A 15000-nucleotide genomic window follows, 5' to 3' on the forward strand; every position below is an offset into this window, starting at 1 on the left:
GCTTCATCAAGCTACAGTAAAAAAAAATTATATGCTTAATTGTCAGGTTACTAAAGCATATGCACTTGACATTAGAACAATACTTGGTTCGTAATGAATTTGATAATAGTCTGAGAGTTAAACTCAGATTTGATCTGCGAATCGGACAAAAGTCTGAGAGAGTCAACTGACGAGGTTTTAGACTTGAATTTAAGCACCTATAAAAGTCTCTTTCTAGTATATTGCTTATTTCCTTGTATGACAATGGACAACATTGTCATTATCGATATCGTTGTTGTTGTAATCGTTTTCATTGTTGTTGATCTCAATGTTATCACAGTTATCGTTGTTATTGATTTAGTTTACTTTTGATAAATTTTGTTTCAATTGCTGCCGTAATTGTCTTCATATTTATTTTGTAGTTATTGATGAAATCGTCGTTACTGAATGAGTAATTGTTAACCACACGTGTTGTTGCTGTTTGTGTTGTGTTACAGCTATTACTGTCCTTTTCATCATGATTTTGTTGTCATGTGTATTGATATATTTGTTTTTTCTGCTTCAATTGTCATTGTATTGTTTCATTCCTGTTGCTGTTTCTGAAATTGTTACTGTCATTGGCTTTGTTCTTCTTGAGATTGTTCTAATTGTCCCTGGTGTTCTGTTTGTAATCATTGTGATAAACATCATAATGATAATGACAATCATCATCATCATCATCATACTCATCAATGTTGTTCTTGGTGTTAATCGTGTTTTTTGTATCTATAGATATGATTTATATCGTTATTACTGATGCGAATAATGTTTTTGCTGTGGCACGTATTTGTTATTGTTCTTACTGTTACTACTGGCAATGCAGTTGTAATTATAAACGTCGCTGATACTATCGTTGTTATTGCCTGTTGTTACTTATTTATTACTATTAATAACAGGCATAGATTTTTCCTTCTTGTATTGATATTTGTTCTTGTGCTTACTGTTATTATTGTTGACATCGTCGTCATTGCTGTTGTTATTGTTGTTATCAATATTTTTTTTTTTCTCGTTATTAATCGCGTTGTTCTTGTTGCTGATGCTATCATTGTTATTCCTGTCGTTAATGATGTTATTGTTATTACAGGCATTGCTGTTTATACACCACCAATTTTGATGCAGTCGTAATTGTTGTCATGTTCTTCTTATTCTTTTCCTTCTTATTCTTTTTCTTCTTATTATCATTATTATTATCATTATTATCGATAAGTTTTTGTTATTGTCATTTTCTTGTATTGTATTTCTTATTATTATTGTTACGTTTTTCCTTCTTTGATATTTTTTTCTTATTATTATTGATGCAGGAAATGCCATTAGTCTGTGTCTAATTGTTATTATTGATATCGTCGTCATCGTTTTTGTTATTAATGTTGATGCTGTTATTACTCGTCGTTGTTAATGTTGTTGACGAACACGAAGAAGTCGGTTGATCTTAATCCCTTCTTTGTCCATACAACCACACGCTCAATTAGCTCTTCCCAAACCACGGCACAGCCACTCTGACCCGGCAGTCTTCTGAAGACTAACCACAACTTCCACTAACCTCCGTCCCCGCTTCTCCCTTTCTGTCAGCTGGGTTTTAAACAACATGGCTTGATTTCTCCCTCTCTCACTCTCTCCACGCATACCTTGAATTTGTCCGTGCCTGCGCCCGGCCACTGACGTGGGTCTAGAGTTTTCCACATGTTCTTCATCTTCTCCGCTGTCTTGCTCTCCTCCGCGTTGACCAGAGAGAAGCCTGTGATGTTCATGCCGCCCACCCGGAAGTTGGTCAAGTTCATCTCCAGCATGCCCTAATAATAACAATGATAATAGTGGATACTTATAAAGCACACTGGCCATAAATCTGCCCTAGGTGCTAATAACAAACACACAAACTGCACACACACACACACACACACACACACACACACACACACACACACACACACACTGCATACATACATTTAAACATACATTCAAACACACACACACACACACACACACTGCATACATACATTTAAACATACAATCAAACACACACACACACACACACACACACACACACACACACACACATACATACACACTCACAACAACACACAGACGCATGCACGAGCATACACAGGAACACACACACACAAACACATTTATACACGGGCATGCGTACGTGTACACAACGTACATATGTATGCACGTATAGTCAAGCACAATACGCGCAAAGGGGTGGACCTGTCACAACGAAACATTGCTGAGGAAAGAGGTGAGTTTTGAGACCAGATCTGAAAGATGTGAGGGAGTCAGAATGTCGGAGGTAATCAGGGAGCATGTTCCACGTCTTTGGCGATTGAAAAGAAAATGATATGTGTCCGTAGATCTTCTGACGTGAGGTATCCTGAGAGATCGAGCATCAGGGAAAGAACGGGGCTGGCGAGGTGGAGTATACATATGGAGAAGATCAGAGAGATACTCTGAGCCAGACCCGCTGACTGCACAAAAAGTCACAGTGCATAACTTACAGTCTATTCGATCAGAAACAGGCAGCCAGTGGAGGGTGAAGGAGAGGAGAAACGTGGTCAGATTTAGAAGCTCTGCAAATGAGTCTTGCAGCGTAATTCTGAATTGTGCTATGGAGGCCGACTGATAAAGCTGAGTGTCATCAGCAAAGCTCTCATGCGACATCGAATGATGAATGATAAAACCCGACACAAAAGCCGCACACAGCTGGAAAAGAACGGGACCTAGGACAGACCCTTGTGGGACACCATATCTCAAGGCAGATACACTTGAGTTTCTACCATGTACACACACTTTCTGTGTACGATTTGCAACTTAAGATGTAATCCATGGATCCATGGACGTACAGCAGCATATTTGAACGTATAAGAAAAACAACCAGTCAATAAAGTAGAATTGCTGACATGAGTAATATGCACATCAATGCATTCAATCAACGGAGGAACTGATGACATGAGTAATACGCACATCAATGCTTTCAATCAACAGAGGACGGGACAGTTGGCCCTAGATTCACAGGATTTTGGACGAGCGCTCAAATACACTTTCTTCGTAAACACTTCTGTGACCGGATGGAAACGATGCAAAGCAGGACCAGTGTGGTAGCGTTGTTTAACGGGTCAAGAGACAGAGTCAAGCTTCTCCCGAATACATGGTACTTTACCTGCGAAGAAGTCTTTTCTAAGAGAGTTGCACGCATCGTAGGGAGAGGTGTTTTTTCACGTTTCTTAGTGGATTGTACGTAACACTGAACCACTGTTTGGCTGTAGTGCATGCAAAGACTTTAGATGAATAAAACTGACTTTGACTTGTCAACATATGCCCTGCCACAGAAATGTTCACCTTCACTTGGGGAGTTGAGAAGGGGTTGATTAGCGCGCGCGCGCGCGCGCGCGCGTGTGTGTGTGTGTGTGTGTGTGTGCGTGTTTTGTGTGTGTGTGTGAAGTATAGACACTTTCATTCAAACTGAAGTATAGACACTTTTACTTTCTAACGATGCAGAGTTTGTCTGTCTGTCTGCCTCTCCCTTTCTGTTCGTGCGTGCACGTGTACGTGCATGTGTGTGTGTGTGTGTGTGCGCGCGCGCGCATGTTTGTGTGTGTGTGCGCGCGCGTGCGCACACACACATACGTGTGTGTGTGTGTGTGAGAGAGAGAGAGAGACAGAGACAGAGACAGAGAGACAGACAGACAGACAGACAGACAGGCAGATACAGAGACAGACACAGATAGACAGAGACAGACAGACAGAGACTAGAGGCCATTTAAACTTACCAAGTCTGTCAATAAAAAGTGAAATTTAGAATTGTTGATATCCGTGGCCCGCATCTGTAACAAGACAAACAACAGTGAAAGTGATGGGACTCGGCTTTGGGAGAAAGGGTAGCAATAATACCGGAGCGAAACACAAAAATAAAACAAATAAGATCTGACAAATAAAATAAAAACGAAATCAGATGAAACAAAATAAACTGGAATAAGATAAAACAAAAACAAGTTGACATCCACTGCCCTTACTAGAGAGGCCTAAAGCCAGGTAGACGGCATGCATGACAGACGACACGCCGTCTCCAGTAAACGTCCTAATCACAGCTGCTCTCAAACAAAGCCATGCGGAGAGGTAGACAAAGACAGTGATGTTGTAACCCACTCTTTCTCGGAATTACACGCTGCCTCACACTTTGAGAGAAGTCCTTATTTTATTATATTTTTTAAAATTATTATTATTATTTTATTTTATATTTTATTTATTTATTTATTTATTTTTGTTGTTGTTAAAAACTGTTTCTTTGTAATCGGAGTTGGTTTGTCTTTTCCAAACACATATCTATGAAAGAAAAAATGAGAGAGAGAAAAAGAAGAGAGAAAGAGGGATGTCGTGTGTGGTTGATAGATATTGCTGATGTTATCAGACGTTCAAATCCCAAGAGGCATTTGTAAGTTTAACACATTCATTGCACAACACAAGGACAGACAGTCAGACATGGATTCACGCCACACAGACACGGGCGAAGGAAAGACAAAGGGCGAGCACCCGTGGGCCGGTGACTGGTGTGTGTGTGTGTGTGTGTGTGTGTGTGTGTGTGTGTGTGTGTGTGTGTGTGTTTGTGTGTGTGTGTGTGTGTGTGTGTGTGTGTGTGTGTGTGTGTGTTGATGTGGTGAGGGGGAAAGTGTGGGACGTGCTGACCACAGCATGGCCAGTACGCTACAAGGCGGATAACGATAACGACGATCATCATGATGATGATGGCGTTAGCGAAATGACGACGGTGATGACAATGAAACTGACCCTTATTTATTGCATTTCACATGAAGCGGATCATTGCAATGCACCGACCTCAAATTCAACATTAGAATTACAACAAACAGCAATTATGGCAATGTGTATAACTCAAACTGAAACGATCGTGTATCATCACCGTCGACGTTTTCACTAACGTCATTATCATAACTGTCGTTGTCATCGCCCTCATCTTTCTTCTTTTTCCCTCTCTCGTTTTCCCCAGTATGATCTGTGTTGGGAAAGGACGAGAAACCAATCCCGATGACAAAGGAGATGGTTTAAAAAAAAATAATAAGGGGACCATCCCACACTTTCTTGCAATTGAGAGAAGGCATGGCGGAGTAACGTCCACACTTTGTCGCAATCCACGGTTCCTCTTACAGTGTGAAAAAGCGTGGGGTTTCCAGAAAGCCACTGCCTCAGATCTGGTCCCAGCTCCCCATGGGTCTCTACACCCACAACGGTGAACGCCTTTACTGCTGATTCCCTCAGCTTACTTTCCCTTTCTCATATTTGTTTATATGGCCTTGAATACACATGCAGATTGAGAGAGACAGACAGACAGACAGACAGATGAATGGGGTGGAGACAGACAGGCAGGTATACAGAAATACAGAGATCGAAGACAGGAATACAGAGACATAGAAACAGAGAGTCAGACAGACAGAAAGAGACCTCTGGAGGAAAAGAGAGACATTGGCATACAGGAAGGCGGACAGAGAGATAAAGAGATTCAATCTTGCAAAACAGTATCAAATCTAACTAATAAACTGACTGGCTAACTGACTGTTTAACTGATAAAACTGATATATAACTGACATATTCATTGACTTGTTAACCAAATTGCTATCCAGCTAAAAAGACATAGGAAGGCGGGGCCCAATCGTCTCTCTCCGCCGTTTGAATTTCCCCCAACCGAAGTTATGCACCCTTTCACACTTGGGTGTAGTGAAGAAAATCGGAGCATAGTTACTTTCCCAAGGACAAAACACCATGCCGAAACGAGGCCTGGAACCCTGCTCACTGGTGAGCATTGGATCAGTAGTCCAATGCCTGACCAGTTCTGCGAAGACGCCTTCTAGCTCAGTGGTAAACTCACAAGCACACTCACCTTCTCGCTCACACGCAAACAACCAAGCAATCAAGCCCACCCAGCCTTTTAAGATGCGCTCACCACACGGAGGATGATCTCCTCAGCGTGTTCGATCTGCACGTCCAGCAGGATACGCCGCTGTTTCTTCTCCTCCTGTTTGTACAGCTGGTGCAGAACGTGGTAGCAGTTGTCCACGGAGGTGATACGCTTGGCGTCAATGCTTAGGAAGCGCTCGTGGGCGTTGACTGCTTGGAACAACTGCTGAAGCCGTATCAACCCTGTCCATAACACAACGATTCCAAACTATCATATCGCCGTTCAAAGGAAAGAAGTCTGAATATGATATTCCGTGATGCCTCTAGTCAGCTGTCTGTTGGCATGGAATGATGTGTTCTTAGCATTGTTGTTGAGATTTGAAGTGCTTTGTTTTTAACGCTTCTTTTTCGATACCTGAAGGTCTTTGTATTCGGGTTGTGGGTATAACATATGGTTCTTAGCGACAGTCTTTGCCGAATGTGTTTGAAAGCTTGAAATAAAGACATTCTTCTGCCTTTATTTGTTCCAGGAAAAGCAGCAAATAACATGTAACAATAGAATGAATCACACACACACACACACACACACACACACACACACACACACACACACACACACACACACACACACACACACACACACACACACACAAGCATTCCCGCATAACATGTGAACTTCCTTATCGTTTATCATCATCTGAAATACGTAATATTCTTGAAAGAAATAAACTAAATTCTTTTTTGTCTTCTGAAGTTAACACTTCTGCCTCATTAAATGCTAAAAGAACTGGCAGAGCTGTTAAGAGCATGGCATTTACAATATTACTAAATGCTCCATATACAAAATATTGTGAAAAAAATATTCATCAAAAATATTGAATGCATTTGCAACAGTCGTTTAACGGTACAGCACGTTTTAATCAAAATGAAATTTTTGCTGCCTCCAGAAATTATTGAACACGTGTTACCAGTTTCTTTCTTTTTCTTTTCTTTGAAAAAAGTTATGTATTTCAAAATGTTCTTTATTAAAGTTAGCTTGTTATGTACTAAATAGTCCAGTTGGTTGTTTATTGTAGGTCGCCACATCATCATATTTACATATGATAATGTATAGAAGTATTGCATACAATATTTGATTATTGATTAAATTTTTGTCCTAATCCCGCTTCCCCCTTCCCCCTTACACACACTGTGCTGATGACCTGATATCATCGTGAATAAAATGTGTTGATGACATGGTGTCATCATGAATAAGATGTGCTGATGACCAGTTGTGCTGATGACCTGACGTCATGCATAAGATGTGCTGATGACCTGAGGTCATCATGAATAAGATGTGTTGATGACCTGACGTCATGAATAAGATGTGCTGATGACCTGATGTCATGAATAAGATGTGCTGATGACCTACCTGACACCAATGGCTACGACAAAGACAATAAATACGACGACAGAAGAAACCAAGAGCAGCAGCATCAGTTGTAACAATGACTACAGTAGAGAACGACACTATAACTGGACAGCGACAATATCAGGAGAAATAGCCACAGAAACTGCAAGACAAACAATAATGAACCATCAATCTCGCTCTCTCTCTCTCTCTCTCTCTCTCTCTCTCTCTCTCTCTCTAACGCACACACACACACATACACACACGCGCGCGCGCGCACGCACACACACACACACACACACACACACACACACACACACACACACACACACACACACACACACACACACACACGTGTGCACGCGCACAGTGAGAGAGAGAGAGAATGGCAATGACCAACTATTGCTGCTGAAAACACACACACACACACACACACACACACACACACACACACACACACACACACACACACACACACACACACACACACACACACACACACATACACACACACACACACACACACACACACACGAAAAAAAAAGAAGACACACAAGACATCGAGTGGACCCTCTTACCTTCATCGGAATCATAAATGTAATAGACCTTGGACCAGCCATAGTAGAAAATCAGGTCCACAATGGCCTGCACATAGATGGGCCTCATGTAGATCTGGAAAGAGTTGTTGGAGGAAGTGTTCTGGGCCATGCTGAAGGTGACGAAGGGTACTTTGAACGTGTTGGTGTATGACTGGATGGTGGCCATGGAGGACGCATTGGACACTCCGAATATGGCCAGGTTGCCACCGGACAGGTGTTTGCACACTGTGATCGGGAGAGAAGACAATGAGACTGTTGGCAGGAAGATCAGTTATACTTTTACTGTTATGTACGTCAAAAAATATGACTTTGCTTTTTTTTTCGTTTAAAGAAAATATTGACATCAAAATAACAGAATGAACATAACATCATGGTGTGTGTTGAGGAACAAGCAGCAGAGGATTGAGAAATAGCAACAACAGACAAAAATAACAAACAAAAGCTTAGTAACAGAAAGGACTAAAAATAATGAACAGAATAACAATAAATGAATAATGAATATATCCAATAAATGAAAGACAATCCAGGTAGCTATTATGTTATTATACAGCTTCATATAGATGCAAAAAAATCAACATTCAGTCCAAATCATTTTTAGATCAAATTTTGAATTATATCAATAAGGAATGGCGAAATAAGCGAGTAACAAACAAACAACAAACAAACAAAAAATACTGCAGGTGAATGGAAATGATGCACAGATAAAATGGTTGGCATCTTTTACTCATGTTGTACATTTCTTTTTAGGTTGCTATAACGCGTTCGTAATGAAACCAGTCAGCCAGAAACCTATTAAATGTCCTTTTTTTATTTTATAGAAATATGTTTTTTTTTCGTTTCATACATAGACTTAAGAAAGTTCAAAAACTGTTTCAGAAGAAAAAAATTGATAATCATCTAAACGTTTACACTGGGGGCTCAGTTCTAGATGATGGCAGTGTTGGGTCTGCTTTTGTGATAACACATACCCCCGGAGGGAGGTGAGGGTGGGGTGGGGGGCTGGGGGAGATGTTATTGAAATAGTCTGTCGGGTGGGAAATTGTGATTCAGAGTCTAAATACAGAAACAATCTTATTGTTTAGGCAAAGGAGATTCCATTTTTACAGCAGAGTTGGTGGCGATCCTAATGGCCTCAAATCATAAGATAAAATAATATAAGAAGAAATTCATTATCTCATTAAGAGAAATTACACCAAGTATGGCAAAACAAACGTAGACAATTACTCAACACAAAAACATAAACGTGACTTAATTTAAAAGAATCAATAACATATAAGACATTCATATAAAAATATTGTATACGTTCACTTCATCAAAATGTTGTAATTAATCATTATTGTAAACATATTGAAATACACCAACATTAAAGCTGCAAGTATTTTATTACACATAAATTAAGATAAGCTACGACTGATTTTACATCTCATAAAAGAGACATTACATTAGGTGCGGTAGCGCATACAAACGCTCTCTCTCTCTCTCCCTCTCTCTCTCTCTCTCTCTCTCTCTCTCTCACACACACACACACACACACACACACACACACACACACACACACACACACACACACACGCGCGCGCGCACGCACGCACAAAATATTTTTTTTTAAAGCCTTAACTGAGCAGGAACAGCAAACAATGTATAAGTTTTTCATTAAAAAAAACAAGAAAAAACAAAACAAACAAACAAACAAAATAACTATATATAAGATATAACACAAAAATAGAAAAAAACAATTCACAATATTGGCTTAAAAATGTAATTGTTATTCATTACATAGTTATTATCAGTATAAGTATATTGGAAGACCCGAACATTGCACAGTTCCTATAGTACATTCATCCTGCATACTGTCACACATTATTAAGGAAATGATATATAAGAAACACACACACACACACACACACACACACACACACACACAAGCTCTACCGAAGTATCATCCAAAGCCAATAATTTCATAATGGAATTTACTTACAAAGTGCAACCTATTATGTATGTACTTTCACACGTACTCGCATGCGAGCGCAGGCACACGCACACACACACACACAGACACACACAGACACACACAGACACACGCACAAACGCACAAACGCACACACACACACACACACACACACACACACACACACACACACACACACACACACACACACACACACACACACACATTGTGACACAGGCACGCATACATAGTTCTCAGGAATTTAAAAAGTGTATTGAGCGTGGTATAAAGGATTTCTGAGCTCTGGATTTTACTTTAAACGTTCTGCAGCGTCGTCCTGATGGCAGCAATTCATAGTACTTTGCAAAAATATATGTGTCGTCAGTTGTTATCTGCCTGGCTTTCTGAACCACTCGCCTTTCACACAGCTCTTGCATACTGGCTTGTCTCACTCCCACAACTTCATTGCACACACTCACGACATCATTCAAAACTCGATTACTTCTCACTCTCAAACTTCCATACCAGCACATAAATGAAACTACCAGCACAGACTCAACACAACATCGATAGTAGCTCTGAAGAATCTTGGAGTTGACACCAATATTTCTTAACTTCTGCAAACAAAATATTCTAGACTGACATTTCTTATGAATACAATCTACATTCTTGTCAAAAGCCAGATTATTGTCTAAAATAGTCCCTAAATATTTGTATTCATTGACTCTCTCCACGGTTTCACCATCTATAATAAGAGCAGGTACAGGCAAAGTGTCTTTTCGAAAAGCTATTAACATTTCTTCTGTTTTTAAAACGTTCAGATTAAGATAGTTCTCTTGACACCAGGAGCAAAACATGTTGATTTCAGTGAAGTAAGTAGTATCAGAATTGGACTGATCTTCAGCAGCGGAGTCGTCACAATATTTTATGACAGGAGTTTCCTCCGTGTCTCTGCAGTCATTCGTGTACAGTGTCAACAGATACCAGTGATATCCTTTTTGTGTTGATTTTCAATCATTTTTTTAAAAGTTTGCTTCTTTCCCAGAACAATCAGAGAGATGACTTATTGTTTCAAATTAAGTATTTACTTGACTCCCTATTTATGAAATGCGCAAATGTTGATTTTTATTTGAAACCAACCCATACTGGTTTTCTGTATAACGACCAAGTAGACACAGCAAAAAAAGGGGGAGCAAAGAATTGCAGGTGGTATAAAAGTATATTGCCCATTGACATAAAGGAAATAAGTAGTATTCAAGAAAGGGACTTTTATACGTGCTTTCATTCAAGTCTAAAACCTGGTCAGTGGACTCTCTCCAACTTTGGTCCGATTCGCAGACCAATTCTAAGTTTAATTTTCAGACTATTATCTCATTCATTACGGACTAACTATTGCTCTCAAGTCAAGTGCATATGCTTTAGTAATGTGACAGTTGAGCATATATGCATCAAAGTAGGTCATCACAAGTGACCGGGGACCTTGATGTTTTTGACTTGTTGCATTCTTTACCAGCTGTTTCACTTGTAAGATTATCGACTTCTCTTTCTATGAAATCCCTTGAGTAATTTTCTGTGACTGCACTTATATATTTATCTAAAATCCCCCCTCCATCTGCCCAGTTTCCCAAGACTCACCATTCATCACCCCCCTCCTCTCCTAAACGATAACACTCAAATGTAAAAATCAATACAACAACAAAATGTCTACAATCATCAGTATATGTGACGGGACATTAAACAAAACTCATCATAATAGTATGGGTTAACTTTCGTTTTACCATGGTTGTTGAAACAGTGTGTCGTGAGGCGAATGGTAACACGTACCCCCGGAGGGAGGTGAGGGTGGGGTGGGGGGCTGGGGGAGATGTTATTGAAATAGTCTGTCGGGTGGGAAATGGCAATACGTACCCCAGGGTTGGGGTATAGAGGTTCTCAGTGATTTTCTTGTGTGTTTTACGTGATAAGTCATAAATTACCTCTCTGCCAAGTTTAAATGACGGTATAAATGCAGAGGGGCGGTAACGAAATGCCATCTTTCTTCTTTGAGCCCAACAAAAGACTTTTGGAGGTTTATGTACTTGAAACGCCACTGCAACCACATATTTCATTACATAGTCAATTTCTCTAAGTCAATGGAATGAATTAGAGTGGGCTATTTCACAAATGACATTTAAATTGGTTTTGTGTCGTAATAGCTTGTCAGGTGATCAAATACTTCCGGTGTACTGAAAATTCTAAAACGCCACCAGCCTGCTTACAGTTCAAAGGGTTTATTGTGTCAGAGTGAGATAACTGCTGATATAAATAGGTACATCATTTCAATCTGTTCATATTGTATATGTAATATATCATTTAATCAGTCTAACTGACATGGTTTATAGCCAAGTCGACAGCACGGACCATACTGTGAATGAAATAAGGTTGCGTTTTTTTCTTATCTTTATCCAGTGCATTTTTATGTAAGAAATCACATGGTATCAACCTGACAGGGAGGGGGGACGGGATGGATGGGGAGGGGGTGGGGGGCGTTCGGGAGTGGGAGGGGGGAGGGGGGGCACTATTGGATTGAATGCAGGGGAAGCGTAGGTGCGTACGTACAGGTCATTTGTCTTTCTTTGAACTATATAAATAAAGTCTTGGGGTATACCTAGTTGTAACGCCACAGCACCCACTTAAGTCATCTAAACCCATTTTCTTTGTGTGAAACAAAAGCATCAGAGGCACGGGCACGAACATTCTGCATTATGCAAAAGAAAAAATACTTCGAGACAGAAATCAGAGCATTGACCGAAAAAAGTTAGGCTCGGATTTAGAAATGTCATGAAATTCGATGTTGTCCCAGTACCCGTACAAATACTGAAGATTTCATGAAGAAATTTCCAAAGAGACTGGATGAGACACTGCACCGACTTCACACTGAGTGATAACTTTACAAATGTCAATCGCGTTATTAAACGCAATCAGAGTGAACCATGAACAGAAAGAAAAAAACCCGAACAGCATACCTAAGTGGGACCAACTTTAAAGAAAAAAGACAACTTCCGCTGCAGGTTTCAAGTGTTTTATTTCCAAACGATTGCTGCATCATACGTAATAAAGCGAGGAAATGGAGCCCAGTTTCTAAAAACCAGAGCTATCAAATGGCGAAATGTGTAGCGAACATTGCTGAAGACACGATCAAACAGGCCGCAATTCTCGACAAGGGGACACACATCTTGCGGCAGGGGAAGCACACTACCACGAAATCTTTCGGAAGGCGCTTCTGAGGAGAGTGTATAAACATGAAAAAAGAGGCCAGTTATTAACAGAGTAAAAGGAAGCCCACAGGAACACTTTTAGCCATGTGTGAGAGAATGTGGAAAATGGCATTATTGGTGAAGACGAAGAAGAACGCGTGTCATTGCAGGGGGACTCTTACCATGCATAACACGAGAAACACTCAGTTTTATAATCCCATCCACACGACCGAGAAGCCGAAAATAAACCGAACATTTCGGGAGCAAATTGTTTTTGAAGCTTTATATCACCGGAGGGACTTACTGGACTCACCAGAGCGAACCGGCGGAACAGTTGAAATTGCTTTGTTGCTGCTGCATCAGGACAGATGGTTGGAAGAGGTAGCTCCACTCTCCGCTGTCTCACCATTCAGTGTTATAGACAAACTCCAGTCAGTTCATGGCCACCAAGATAGGCGTCTAATTGGACTGAAGAACAAAAGACTCCTGATTATGTGAAGGACTTTTTGGAAATCAAGACTGTTTCATGGTGTCACAGATGAAAAGTGAAAATGCCGAAGCACATCGCATTGGGCACTGCAACACGCCATCTAACAGGAAGCCTTGAACTCGTCAGCATTTGGAATCACTTTGACCACTGTATGTCCTGAAATTGTATCCTTAAACTTGAAACAACAGTCTGCAAGACTTCAAAGTAGCAGCTTGCTGCCATAAATTATCTCTCCTGACAACATGATTCTTCCCTTGAGACAATGATATTTCACCGGGGAAAACAGAAACAGCATCTGGCACAACACATTCAACACATGGAACTGCCATTCAAGAAGTGTGCAGGAACTCTGAACCCAGGTCCAGACACCTATGCTCAGTGACACACAGCCTTCATCGACACACCCACCTGCCGTCAGTGTCAGCCTCCAGACCTCCAGCCATTTTTCGCCGTTCAAGTGACTGCAGATGAGGCTACTATTTCCCAGTTCATGCCAATTCTGACCAGATATACGTCTTCTGTGAGCAACGCATTCCAGGATGTTGGCTGTCAGTCACTGGAACGAATCTGGCCAATTCGGCGGGAGTAAACGGTTGACTGAATGCAACCTGTGCTTCATACCGTCACAAACGGGTCTTCATACCGTCACAAACGTGTCTTCATACCGTCACAGACAGTGTAACCGTGCAATACATTCTGCATATATTACTGGACGCAACCAGACAGCTGGGTTAAGAGTATGCTTTTACCAAGTTTGACCTTGCAACTGCAAAGAAAACACTGATGACCATTGACAAAAAGAAGAGTTCCAGAAGAATGTTATGCGTCTTGGTGTGTTTCGCTTCACTTGTTCTTTCTTTGCTGCTGTTGGAAGACGACAGGAACAGTTGGTGGCTTCACTGAAGCCGTTGTGGTCAGGAAACACAACAACCTTGTCATCAGATCCCACATCAGTGTTTGAAGTTCTGTCGAGACATCTTCTGGGACTGTTTCTCACCCTCACCAGGTGCTTGAAGATACCCCCCCCCCCCCCCCCAGTAGTATAAAGTTTGTACGGCTCAGGTACATTTTAGAAGGTCATTCTCCATAGAAGAAGGACGGGTAATATAATATGAAGCTCTACAAACCTAATTGTAGTTAATCAATACACTTAAGCTACAAACCTAATTGTAGTTAATCAATACACTTAAGTAATAATAATACAAACCTAATTGTAGTTAATCAATACACTTAAGTAATAATAACATACCGTTTCTGTTGTTCACGCACTTTGGCAACATTTACAAAAATCAGTGCACTATGTAACCATATCCTCGTATCATACCTTGATTAATTTTTGGCCGACAGGTATTTTTGGAAGGCAAATCGATTTAAACCTTCGGAAAACATCATGAAGAACCCTTCCCCACGGCCCG

General features: G+C 40.7%; 1 protein-coding gene across 1 annotated transcript in view; it reads right to left on the reverse strand.

The window, feature by feature from the left end:
• Nucleotides 1-15000, reverse strand: part of LOC143298714 (glutamate receptor-like) — a 182716-nt gene that overhangs the window by 32082 nt on the left and 135634 nt on the right. Inside the window, exons 3-6 of the mRNA XM_076611623.1 lie at nucleotides 7891-8136; nucleotides 5969-6165; nucleotides 3786-3839; nucleotides 1644-1808 (exon numbers count right to left, since the gene is read on the reverse strand). Of these exons, the coding sequence (XP_076467738.1) occupies nucleotides 1644-1808; nucleotides 3786-3839; nucleotides 5969-6165; nucleotides 7891-8136 (662 nt within the window). The remainder of the gene's footprint in view (nucleotides 1-1643; nucleotides 1809-3785; nucleotides 3840-5968; nucleotides 6166-7890; nucleotides 8137-15000) is intronic.

Source organism: Babylonia areolata, chromosome 24 (genome assembly GCF_041734735.1).
Source record: "Babylonia areolata isolate BAREFJ2019XMU chromosome 24, ASM4173473v1, whole genome shotgun sequence".
In the NCBI taxonomy this organism is placed as follows: Eukaryota; Metazoa; Mollusca; class Gastropoda; order Neogastropoda; family Buccinidae; genus Babylonia; species Babylonia areolata.